The sequence below is a fragment of the Rhinolophus sinicus genome, chromosome 16, assembly GCF_057876585.1.
Source record: "Rhinolophus sinicus isolate RSI-liver-muscle chromosome 16, RSI-T2T, whole genome shotgun sequence".
NCBI lineage: Eukaryota > Metazoa > Chordata > Mammalia > Chiroptera > Rhinolophidae > Rhinolophus > Rhinolophus sinicus.
Genome location: NC_142516.1, coordinates 77,049,278 through 77,062,518, shown reverse-complemented (window position 1 = coordinate 77,062,518; position 13,241 = coordinate 77,049,278). Strand labels below are relative to the sequence as shown.

Sequence of the window (13,241 nt, the reverse complement as noted above, 5' to 3'; positions counted from 1 at the left end):
TCTTTTCCCCATCTCCTTGTCTGCTTCCCCCATTTCCTTGTCTGCTTTCCTCTTCTCCTTGTCTACTTCCTTCAGCTTATCTACTTCCTTCATCTCATTATCTAATTCCCCCTTCTTGTTATCTACTTCCTTCATTTTGTTATCTTCTTGGCTCCCATAGCCCTTTGAGTTTGTGACCTGCTTTAAACCATCTCTTCTTGAAAAGAATCTAAGAGGAGTTTTAGGGCAGTGAAACTACCCTGTATGATACTCTAATGGTGCATACTGTCATTACATATTTATCAAAAACCACAGAGTGCACAGCACCAAGAGTGAACCTGATGTAAACTACGGATTCTGATATGGATGTGTCAGCAGGTTCATCAGTTGTAATAAATGCACCGCTCTGGTGAGTGATACTGACAGTGGGAGAGCCTGTGCATGTGTGGGGTATGGAGTATATGGGAAATCTACCTTCTACTCCATTTTGCTGTGAACCTAAAACTGCTCTAAAAAACAAAGTATATTTAGAAGAAAAAAAGAAAAGAATGTCAGGCTTTAGCATAAATGGGTGGGAGGAAGAGACCAGCAATAGGCAGCAGGCAGTAGGCAGTCTGGCATGTTGCCCTTCTTGGGCTCCTCAGCACCCTTGCACATCTTTCTCTAGGCATCCCTTTGCAGTGGCCCATGAGGGACCCTGGCATAGGGCAGGGTTAGGAAGAACCAGGTGTTGCGTTCAGGAATTTAGCCACATTGGGGGCATCAGCAGTGGAGTAGAGATTCTTCCCCACTTGCCCCGTCTCCCATCCTTCTCTACACACCTTCTCACCAGGAAAAGGCGAAAGCTTTGCTAGTCACAAGCCTGGTAACCTCAAGCCAGCTTTGGCTGTCATACAGATTTAGGGAACAGAGTTCTCAGGGCAAAACTGATGGCTTCCCTTGGGTGGACTCTGAACAGACAGAGCTCCTGGGAGAGCAATGATATTGCACCTCTGGACCTGAGCTGGCATAGAGGGATGGGCGCTCAGAAGTCACAGGCCTAAACCCAGTGACCCTGGGCAGAGTGAATCAGAATAAGGCTTCAGGGTCAAGACTGCATGAGTTAAAATGCTGGCTCCATTACTTGCCATCTATGTTATCTTGAGCTAGACACTCACTTCTCTGTGCCTCAATTTAATCACCTCTAAAATGGGCATAATAATAAACTCTGTCTCCTGAGGTCATGGGGTAGATTAAATGATGTGTGTAAAATACATTGCCTAGTACAGAGTCTTTAAGACCATATGAGTCTTTAAGGAGGATATTTTTTTGTTAGGAGTCTCTGGAATGTAGCCCCTCTGGGGCTTCCCTCAGTCACTCCCTGCTATAGTCACATTGACAGTTTGAAACAAAATTCAATTAGATAAATGAATAGATGTTTTACTCCCTATTTGCTGTTCAGAATTTTTAACGGAAAACTTATCCTGGAGGAATTCTGGTCAAGATGGTGGAGTAGGTAAACTCTGTGCTTGCCTCCTCTCATGAGCACATCAAAATTACAACTAAACTACAGAACAGCCATCACTAAGAATCGCCTGAAGTCTAACTGAACAGAAGTCTTACAACTAAGGATATACAGAAGAAGCCACTTCAAGACTGTTAGGAGGGGCAGAGATGCTGAACGAGCTAGTCTCACACTTACATGTGGCAGTTATAAGTCAGGAGGGATACTTCAGCTGCTCTAGTCCCTCCTGAGGAGTAAGGGATCCCAGCCTCACACCAGGCTCCCCAGCCCAGGGTTCTAGTGCAGGGAAGACAAGTCCCCACAACTTCTTGCTGTGAAAATCAGTAGAGAGTCTGGCTGAATGAGACGGAGGGCAACTACACTCCCAGGCGCTTCTGTTAAAGGGCCCACCCACAGACTTACTCGCTAATGGACTCGCTCTTTTTGAGTTCTAGTGCTGGGGCAGCAGCTCAAAAGGAGCCAGGGACATACAGTGAGGAACTGAATTGTCTGGCTTCAAAGCGAGGGCTGGAGGGGAACTTTTTCCCAGACAGAAATACTGGCAGAATCCATTATTTCTTTGTTGAGTCCTCACCCATCCTGGCATGCAGATCCAGGTGGTCACCATATCTGAGTCTCCATTAACCTGACTAACACTGTTTGACATGCCCTAGTGATTCACTGAGACCGCACCCCACCCAACTTGCAGGCCCACCCAAGCAGCTTCCAGTGGCTTTTCCGTACAAATAGCCTGTCTTGGCTCATTCTGTGGACTTTCCTAAAATCTCTTAGAGGTTCACAAACCCCAAACAAGCAGCATCTGGTCTCAGCATGATTGCTAAGCAGTACCTCTTGCTAAGCAGCCCCAGGCCCAGCACTAGCAACAGACAGCCTCGGTTCACATCTTGGCTTCTCTCACGCACCTCCAAGCCCAGAGCAGGTGGTAGCCATCTGTGGGTTGCTTTGTAGCTCATGCCAGGTGGTCTCGAGCAGGGCACAGGCTGTGGTTGAACTTGGTCTGCAGCAGGGCCCCTCATAGGAGGCCCTGGGCCAACACGCCTGGAAGCCAGCTTTGAACCACGCCAGAACACCACCCAGATGCCTTTAAGGGCGACACACCCAAAGAGCAGACTAGAGAGGAACCAGAGCCCTGCTAAAGTGAATCCTGCTCCATAGGGTCAGCCCCTGCACAGCAGCTCCTTCACTGCAGTCACAACCAGTCCTCATAACCAATCAGTCTGAGGATCAATACCTCCTAATGATGTGCAAACAGCAACCAAGGCTCAACTACAAGAGGGCACACACAACCCACACAAGGGAGACACCTGGAGCACCCGGCTCAGGTAACCAGGAAGATTGCACTGGGCCCCACAGGACACCTACTACATGATGCCACTCTACTAAGACTGGGAGATATAGCAGCTCTACCTAATACACAGAAACAAATACAGAGAGGCCGCCAAAATGGGGAGACAAACATGTTCCAAATGAAACAACAGAACAAAAACTCAGGCAAAGAACTGAACAAAATGGAGACAAGCAAACTACCAGACACAGAGTTCAAAGCACTGGTTATATAGGTGCTCAATGAATTTAGGGGAACAGTAGATGAAATCAGTGAAAACTTCAGAACAAAGATAGGAAACATAAAAATGGAGATAGGAAACATAAAAATGGAGATAGAAAACGTAAACAAGGGCCGGCCCGGTGGCTCAGGTGGTTGGAGTTTCGTGCTCCTAACACCGAAGGCTGCCGGTTCGATTCCCACATGGGCCAGTGGGCTGTCAACTACAAGGTTGCTGGTTCAACTCCTCGACTCCCACAAGGGATGGTGGGTTCCACCCCCTGCAACTAAGATTGAACATGGCACCTTGGGCTGAGCTGCCACTGAGCTCCCGGATGGCTCAGTTGGTTGGAGCACATCCTCTCAACAACAAGATTGTCAGTTTGACTCCCGCAAAGGATGGTGGGCTGCGCCCCCTGCAACTAACAATGGCAACTGGACCTGGAGCTGAGCTGCGCCCTCCACAACTAAGATTGAAAGGACAATAACTTGACTTGGAAAAAGTCCTGGAAGTACACACTGTTCCCCAATAAAGTCCTGTTCCCTTTCCCCAATAAAATCTTTAAAAAAGAGAAAGAAAGAAAGAAAGAAAGAAAGAAAGAAAGAAAGAAAGAAAGAAAGAAAGAAAGACATAAACAAGAACCAGTCAGAAATGAAGAATACAATAACTGAAATAAAGACTAAACTATAAGACTCAACAGTAGATTAGATGAAGCAGAGGTTCCAATCAGCAATTTAGTAGATAACGCAGCAGAAAACACCTAATCAGAACAGCAAAAAGAAAAAAGAATCCAAAAAAATGAAGACAGTTTAAAGGGCCTCTGAGACAACATCAAGCATACCAACACTCGCATCATAGCAGTACCAGAAGGAAAAGAGAGAGTGCAAGGAATTGAAAATCTATTTGAAGAAATAGTGACAGAAAACTTCCCCAACCTGGTGAAAGAAATAAACATACAAGTCCAGAAAGTGCAAAGAGTCTCAAACAAGGTGAACCCAAAGAAGCCCACATCAAGACACATCATAATTAAAATGCCAAAGGTTAAAGACAAAGAGACAATCTTAAAAGCAACAACAAAAAAAGCAGTTAGTTACCTACAAGGGAGCTCCCGTAAGATTGTCAGCTGATTTCTCAACAGAAACTTCACAAGCCAGATGGGATTGGCAAGAAATATTCAAAGTGATGAGAAGCAAGGACCTACAACCAAGATTACTCTACCTGGCAAAACTATCATTTAGAATTGAAGGACACATAAAGAGCTTCCCAGACAAGAAACAGCTGAAGGAATTTCTCACCACCAAACCAGTATTACAAGAAATGTTAGAGAGACTTCTTTAAGAAAAAAAAAAAGATAAAAAATATGAATAATAAAATGGCAATAATTACATATCTGTCAATATAAATACTTTAAATATAAATGGATTACATGTTCCAATCAAAAGACATAGGGAGGCTGAATGGATAAGAAAATAAGACCCTTATATATGCAGCCTGCAAGAGACTCATTTCAGATAGAAAGACACACACGGACTGAAAGTAAAAGGATGGAAAAACATATTTCACGAAAATGGAAACAAACAAACAAAAAAGCTCGGGTACAATACTTGTGGCAGACAAAATAGACTTTAAAACAAAACCTATAACAGAGACAGAGAAGGACCCAGTTATCACACTTCTAGATGTTTATCCAAAGAAACCCAAAAGGCTACTTTGAAAGGATGTGCACACCCTTATGTTCCTTGCAGCACTATTTACAGTGGCCAACATGTGGAGGCAGCCTGGGTGTCTCCCTGGATGAATGGATAAAGAAGAGGTGGTACATACATACAATGGAATATTAGTTGGCCATAAAAAATGAAATCTTGCCATCTGCAACAATGTGGATGTACCTAGAGGGTATTGTGCTGAGTGTAGTACGTCAGACAGAGAAACACAAATACCATATGATCTCACTTATATGTGGAATCTAAAGAACAAAATAAGCAAACAAATAAAACAGAAACACACTCACAGATAAGGAGAACATTTTGATGGTTGCCATTTGGAAAAGGGATTAAGAAGTACAAATTGGTAGTTACAGAATAGTCATGGGGATGTAGGGTATAGTATAAGGAATATATTCAATAACATGATAACTTTGTATGGTGTCAGGTGGGTACTAGGTATATTGAGGTGATCACTGCATAAGTTATAAAAATGTCTAATCACTATGTTATACACCTGAAGCTAATATAATATTGTATGTCACTTAATGGAAAAATAAAACAATTATGTAACAAAAACTTATTCTGAATAATGTTATCTTTTTCTCTTAAACCTAGATCTCCGTGTTGATCAGATGTAGTAAGTTTTTCCTCAAATTTTTAGAATTGGTTTCCACCTCAGACTGTTGAAAATCCTATATTCCCAAAAGAACATTCCCCCATCTCCTAAGGCTGCAGTTTCAAGACTACACTTTGTGGCCACAGCAGGAGGCCAGAGAGGGCAAAGCAAGGTGACTAGGGCCTAGGGAACAGTCTCAGAGCCAGAGGGGAGCAGGGGCCCTGCCAGGTCATCCAGACCCTTCCCTGCTTTGCCTTTGGGACAGAGGTGCATCCCCCATTATATCCAGGAGAGGGGGACTAAGGGATTTCATGGCAGTGATGAAGGGATGGGAACTGAGCATTTGATTTGAAGTGCTGGCATATATCACCTTAACAAGAAAAGAGAAACTGTGGTCTGAGCCTAAGGGAGGGTAAGGCATTGACCTTGCTTTCACATTGCCCAAGGCTGCTGCGAATCTACTTTTCTATTGTCTAAATTAAATTAGCAAGTAATCAAGTCATGCAAACAACGGTTGCTTTCGCATGATTACGGAGCCTTAGAACTATCCAGTTTGACTTTGGCAGGAAAGGAGCCTCAGTTTCCCTCTTTCTTGGTTCTTCCTTCTCTATAATGGGAAATTGGGCTCCATGTGTCATTGAAATTGTGAAAAACTGAACCCACAAGAAGTTCAAGCTTGATAAATATTAGTCTGTTTCCTGGACACACCGTCCAGGGATCTGTATAAAAAGTGAATCTACTTCCCCTGAGGGGAATTGGGATTTGCTCCAGTATAATGGGAGGGGTTCTTGCCCTTAACCAAAAGCAATTTCCTGCCCTTGGTCCCACCCCACCCAAAGCTTTCTCTGACCAGCTGAGGCAGGTGCTAAACAGCAAGATGGTCCACGCTGGTCACGTCTCCCTGGACAAAGCAGAAATAAATCACACGCCAGCCCCTGCTTAAGATCTGATGAAATTCTCCATTTCCGCTCCAAATTGAATTCCTCCCGTAGGATTGGAGCGGCTCCTGAGTAATGAAGGCGCTCCTTCCTCCTCTGCTAGACGCATGTTTCAAATTAAGGGACACAGCCTTCTAATCTGGGTGGGGAGGTAGCTATTCAGAACAGCCTTGAGAAACGATTTTCGGACCAGAAATTATATTTTTAATCTCAGAGGGGTAGGGCGGCCATACCACGTGGCCTTTGTGGGGAGGCAGCCCAGCCGGTGGTCTCCTGGGAAAGAATGAGAACACGTGTCCTGCTGTCACTCTGTGCTGCGCCACCCCCCATCCCCCCACCCCACCCCTACCCCGTCCCCTCCTCATCCTCCTCTACCACTTGTAGTGAAGGAGAATTTATTATGGAGAATACAAGCAAGAGGGCTTGTGCTTTTTGAGTCAAAAATACAACTTTCCTGCCCATCTCTTATTTGGGAAAAATGATAAACTGCGATTTGAAAAAAAGAAGTTTTTAGGATGAAGATGTCATTGCAGTGATTATCTTCCATCCTCTGTAATGATGATGAATGGACAGTTGGCCATTTGTAGAGGCAGTTGACACAGGCTTTTTCAGGGGGAGGAAAAAGGAAACCCGTTTTCAAATGGGCCCCGTCAGAGTGAAGACTGATGACCTGTGGCTGCTTACGACCATGAAAAGGGTTCTGAGAATGGGGAATGTGTGAGGAGCGCAGGGGTGAAACTTATAAATCAAGGTTAAGGTAGGGATAGAAAATTCTAAACATTCATTCTGTTTTGAAATGTGGGCATGAAACAGATTTTCCGTTGATAAAGGAATATTTAATGTTACTCCTTGAAGTAAACTTAAGAGCATTAGACTTTTCTTCATTCACTGGTGAGAAAAACAATTTAAACATTCTACTTACCATGAGAAATTCTGATATTTAGTGTCAGAAGGAGAGGAGGAAATTCTCCTCGAAGGAAAATGCTATTGGCTCTATTAAATTAGAATTTTCTTAACAACGTTTGAGAAAGGTTATCAAAACCTCACTCCATGTTTTAATCTAGTTTTAGAAAAGCATTTCCTGCATAAGGAAACATAACCCCAGAGCACCCCACAGGTGAAGCCCAACCTTAGAGGGCAGACTCCGCAGCAGGAGGATTTGGGGTCTGGTTCTCAAGTGGAAAATTGCTCTTCAGGGAGAAGGGTCATGTTTTCCACTGATACTAGGGTGGGTCATTTATAGCCAGTGAAACTCCCTTCCTTCCGATCTAGGAGGATGTTGAAGCTTCGGTCTTTCTCAGAGGACAGTAGGAAATACATTTATCCCCAGCCAGAAAGAAAGCATTGAGGATGGGAAGTGGGAACTTCGGTGGGATTCCAGCAATGCCAGGGCCTGTCCTGAGCCCAGCCAACAGGTTCCAGGGCCTGGCAGGTGGGGGAGGAGACCTGGTGGACTGGACAAAGATGCTGGAAGGGAAAAATTAAAGGGCAGGGAAGCACAATGCTACCCCCCACACAGCTGCCTTTGTACATTCCTTCAGGCCCTCGAGGACTTTGATATTTGCATAAATGGGCCTTGGCTAGGCTCTCCCACTGGGACAAAACAGCTAGTGGGTCACCGAGGACAGGGCAGGCTTTTTCTTCAAGAACAGCCATCAGCTTGTGTAACCTTCCTGAGCAGAACGCACGGGCCAGCCTTAGAGTGTCTAACGATGGTGCGCCGTCTGGGTCTCTGGCGGGCAGACCCCTCGGAGGCAGCCTTGTCTCTGAGCCTGTTTATAAGGCCTGATGTTACTTGTGTTTTGTTTTAGCCAAAAGGGTGAAGTGCTGCCAACAGTATGTCTGGAATGTTATTTACTTGGTACATTTCTGTGGCTTTTCTTTGTAGCACTGCACATGCCAGAGCAAGGGGTCATTTACTTGAAAATGCCAGGTTGCACAGTTTGTCTTCTCCACGGGGCGACTTTCTCAGTAAGAGGAAGTTTCGCTCGTGTGCCTCTCAGTTCCCTCCCTCCTCCTTTCCTCCCTCCCTCCCTCCCTCCCTCCCTCCTTCCCTCCCTCTTTTCCTCCCTTTTTCCCTCCCTTTTTCCCTTCCTTCCTTCCTTCCTTCCTTCCTTCCTTCCTTCCTTCCTTCCTTCCTTCCTTCCTTCCTTCCTTCCTTCCTTATTTTGTTCTGAGTTAGTGCTCTAAAGTACTGTTGGTGCCTGCTGCATTACGCCTCTGTGTCCTAAATGCCCCCTATGCACTTTTAATATCTGGAGTTTCTGGTGGACTCTGCTGTGAGCCTGGCAGATGCTTTTTCATTTGCGTGTCTGCCGTGTTATTATTTCATATAAAAGCTGTCTGTTTTGGCACACGACTCCCGTGATTGCAGTTGGGCTCTCTGAGCTGAATGGGTGATGTTGTGCAATGGGAAATACAGGTGGGGTTTTCTCTACTGGTGGCCGCGGGGGCGGAGGACGAATCTGCAAGCCGTCCTGGCTTGTGCAGAGCTGACATGATTGGTAACAAATGGCTTTTGAAGGAAGAAACCAGTGTGTACAGTTTCTTAATTTGGACGGTTTCACAACTGTTTTTGTCCAATTGAGGGAGGAGAGATTTTTTTGTTAAGAGCAAATTCTTCATTAATAAGACTGCAAACAAGTCCTGGAGAAATGCTGAAGGTGGGAGCATAGGAGGTATTCTGTTTACCTCTTCTCTCTTAGCCTCCCTCCCTCCTCCCATTTCGTCTGTGCAATTCTAATCATGGTATTTTGAGTTTTAAAACAAAGTATGGAAAATGAGATTAGATAAATCTCCTTGGCTGGTGCCAGCCCTGGAGCCGTTTGCACACCTGGGTAGGTTAACTCCCTTCTCTCTTTCTCTCTCTCTCTCTCTCTCTCTCTCTCTCTCTCTCTCTCTCTCTCTCTCTCTCTCTCAGCATAATTTTCTTACGCCATGTGAACATGTAAGCATCTACAGATAGGAGACGATAGCATTGAAACCTTTGCCTTACAGAGACTCAACCTTTATCTAAGTCTCTTGGAAAAGTCACCCATCCATGGCACCTATTAGTTTAACTCTGGAACCAGCCCCAGTCTGAAATGGAAATTTTTGGGTTCCATTCTCCTCAGCCTTTCCTGTCCTGCTGCACGACTTCTCAATTTGTTCATAAGCCACTCGGATTTTTGGCTGAAGGGTCTTCTTTGATCATCTCTTGACAGCATGGGCTTCACATTCTCACACCTGCTCTTCTTTTACAGTCCAGATTTCCGAGTAAATGCTTCCATTGCCTTGTAATTTCTTCAGTGTAAAACTGGGGTGCAGGTTACTGATTACAGGTAATAGCTGTTTGATGACGGAGACAACTGCTTGGCAGAAACGGCAACCTGAACCGCTGCCAGAAATGTAAACTGCCACTTTATGCATTTCTAAAGGCATCTGAGCTGCAAGCCTATGGGTCATGATCTAGCATGCACATGATAATAACAGGCTCAGCGGCTGAGAACACTGCCCCATGGGGCAGCCCCCGAGGACAGGCTCTAACAAGACTGTGTGTTTTCTCCCTCATTATCCACAGCCCACACATCATCTTCCTCTCTCAGAGCACCTTGACTGGAAGGAACCATCTCTGTGGGACCCGTCTCTGCCATGAAATTGCTCATGCCTGGTTTGGCCTAGCCATTGGGGCCCGCGACTGGACAGAAGAGTGGCTGAGTGAAGGATTTGCCACTCACTTGGAAGATGTATTCTGGGCCAAAGCACAGCAGGTAGGTTTAAAGTGACCCTAAGCATTTCCCTCCCTGGAGTCAAATTCTATTCATAGTCCTTGTTCATTCAACAGATATGTCCTGAGTCCTTAGTATGCGCTAGATGCTGTTCTAGGAGAGAGGGGAGTTCCTGTGCCCCGTGGGGTTTGCAGTCTAGTGATAGGAGAGAGAATGACAAACCAACGCATCTGTAGCGGGTCAGGTGGGACCATGAAGCCAGATAATGATGGGGGAAGTGCTGTTTTAGAAGGTGCTAAGAGAAAGCGTCTCTGAAAGGGGGACATTTGAGCATAGGCTTGCAGAAAAGGTCATACACTACTCAAGGTCATGTGACTCAAGCACTACTCCTTTGTGGTTCTGGCTGTGGAGACATTGACTATATTTTGCTATGGTTTTTTTTTTAAGCAATGAGATTAAGTTAAATCGGGAGTCATAATCTCAGATGTCTGCTGGCAAGTGGTGCAGAATGGAGCGCGTGGTGTTCTAGATTAGGGGATGGTGAGGACAGCAGCCGTGCCTCCTCTCTGACCAACTGTCGTGTTGAAGGTAGTGCTCATGATAGCCTAGACGCTCTGTTTTTTTAAAGAAAGTTATAAATCTGGATTTGGATGTGAAATTTACTAATTCGAAAAATATGCAAAGTAAACATACCCAGAGGCCAGACCCGGTCAACACATTCCCAGTACAACTTCTGCTGTAAAGAACTGGCCACCAATTTAATGAGGATATAGCAGCTATACTGCTTCCTGCTTATTTTCCAGTTCCTAATATTTGGTCATTTGTTTTCCCTACCATCCCCATCCCTTACACACATGACTATTTAACATTTTCTGAGGTTCCCATGTTTGTGCATACCTATATGATTTTGGTCAAGTTCCTTCTGCCTGTTGAAATCCTATTAATTGTTCACCAGCCAGCTCAAGGTCACCTCTGGATAGCCCAGACCAATCATTCTGCTCACAACTTAATATTAGTCTTCTAGAAACTTTGAACCACCACAAGGTTTGGTACTCACCTCTGTTTTCTCATTTTTTCCTGTTTCCTTCTCTTCTCACCTCTAGACTGTGAGCTCTTTCAATGCAGAGCTCTGTCTTCCTCAGCCTCCCACCCTGGAGAGCTAGCAGTGCAGACATCTGTGTCCCCTGCCACATAGAGTCCCATGAGGAGAGGTCACATGGCATATTCGGGAGAGGAGGCTGGGTTCAGAGCCTGACCAAGCTTGGGGCAGCTCTGCTGTTTACCACCCTCCCTGGGCGTCAGTTTCCTCATTTGTAAAGTGGGTATGAGAATGTTTGCCCTTGCAGGGTGACTAGGATAATGTGTAAATGAGGTTAACACAGCGCCTGACACACAGCAGGCGTTCAGTAAAGGTTAAATAGGCTTCATGTAAATGTGCCTCTGTCACCTTCTCTTCCCTGGGGTGCTTCCATCCTGAGACAATCAGATTTGTGCTATTCTTGGTAACTGTGAATGTACTTCAGGCATCTGATGATGACTTTTTCTGTCCTTTTGTCTCCTGCGACCCCAGAGAGCGCTGCTCCTCTGCCCTCCCCCTGCCCGCACTTCCAGGGGTTGTTCCTGAGTCTCTTTGCAGGGGTCCCACCTCTAGCTGCTGTGAGTGCGTCCATCTCCACTGACAGGCGCAAAGCAGGCCTGGCTGCATCTCACAGCCGCACGCCTTCCATGTGTCCATTCTGTGCTCTGTCTGTAGGGATAAAAGGATGAATAAGACACAGCCCTGCTCTGAAAGAGGTCATAGTCCAATAGCAGAGATAAGAAAAGCACATAGTGGAAGGAAGAAGAAAATAAGTTAGAAACCAGGTAAACACCAAGTATTCTACAAGTTCAAAGGTGGGAGAGGCCAGATCTGAGACAATCCAGAAAGTCTTGTTGGAGGAGGTGACTTCTGACATGGGCTCAAAGGGAAAGTAGGAGCTGAGGTTTCTCTACCCCTTCTTTTTCTCTCACCTGGCGTAGGGGACAGCCCCGCTCACCATCGTTCAAGGTGCATGCAGTAACTCTCCAATATGTGAAAACACAAACACCCCGAGGCACAGTGGCCATTGTAGAACCAGGCTCAAACTTGGGAATATTTCCAGAGTGCTTCTAGCACTCTGACCCCTTCCTTGAAGGCTGAGTGAGACTGAGCTGCCACTGGTCCCTGACAAGTGTGCATAGCAGACCTTCCACACAGGAAAGGAGTGCTGCCCAGGGCAGGGAAGGGTGGGCCCCCTCACAGGACTCTCCTGGACAGCAACGGGCTGCCCCAGGGAAGAGGGCGTGAGGGCCATTGGTCACTCTGCAGTACTGAGCATTAGCAAGCATGGCAGAGTTGGGGAGCAGGAAATTATTGAACAAGGAGCTAGAAATCAGCACTCGACTCGGAGTGGCATTCTGTAGGAGAAGTGAATTGAGTTAGCTGTAAGATTGGATCATATAACTTGTCATCAACCAGGATAAAGGTCTAAACTCTTTCACAGGTTTCTTAATCAGCTCTGGCTGCCATAACAGAATCCCACAGACTGGGGGGCTTAAGCCAACATTTGTTTTCTCACAGTTCTGGTGGCTGGAAGTCTAAGATCAAGGTGCAGTCAGGGTTGGGGTCTCTCTTCACTGGTTTGGTGACGGCCACCTTCTCACTGTGTCCTCACATGGCCTTTCCTCTGTGCACACGTGGAGAGAGAGAGCTCTGGTGCCTCTTACCTCTTCTGTTAAGGACACCAGTCCTGTTGGATGGGGGCCCCACCCCTGTGACCTTATGATCCTCAGTCACCTCCCTAAAGGCCCCGTTTCAGGTATAGTCACATTTGGGGTTAGAGCTTCAATTTAGGAATTTGGGGGCAGAGGGACGTCGCTCAGTTCACATCAACAGGACACACAGAGTGTTGGTCACTTGGCCTTTGCTGGCCTCTTTTCCCCTCTGGCCCTCTCCAGTGGCAGCCTGCTCCTCACCTGACCACTTCCCTTGCCGTTCTCGAAACACTTCATGCTTTTTCCAGGTTTCACGAACCTTGCACGTGATTTCCATCTTCTGAAATTCCTCCTCCCCTGGCTGACTCCGGCTTTCCCTGGCGACCAGCTCAGGCCCTCCCACCTTCTCAGGAAAGCCTTCTGACCACCCTGGTTGGCCAGGGGACACCCGGGTTCTTCCTTCACCTTCATCATTACGCTCTGATGTTAGTGTTCTTATTACCCACCCACCCCC

General features: G+C 46.1%; 1 protein-coding gene across 7 annotated transcripts in view; it reads left to right on the top strand.

Annotated features, from left to right (window-relative positions):
- Positions 1-13,241, top strand: part of AOPEP (aminopeptidase O (putative)) — a 348,549-nt gene that overhangs the window by 191,044 nt on the left and 144,264 nt on the right. For all 7 annotated transcript variants that reach the window (XR_012495672.2, XM_074330240.2, XM_019711974.3 and 4 more), the window contains exon 6: positions 9,847-10,036. Coding sequence is in view for 6 of the 7 variants with exons in the window: in XM_074330240.2 (XP_074186341.2) it covers positions 9,847-10,036 (190 nt within the window). In the remaining variant the exon portion in view is untranslated. The remainder of the gene's footprint in view (positions 1-9,846; positions 10,037-13,241) is intronic.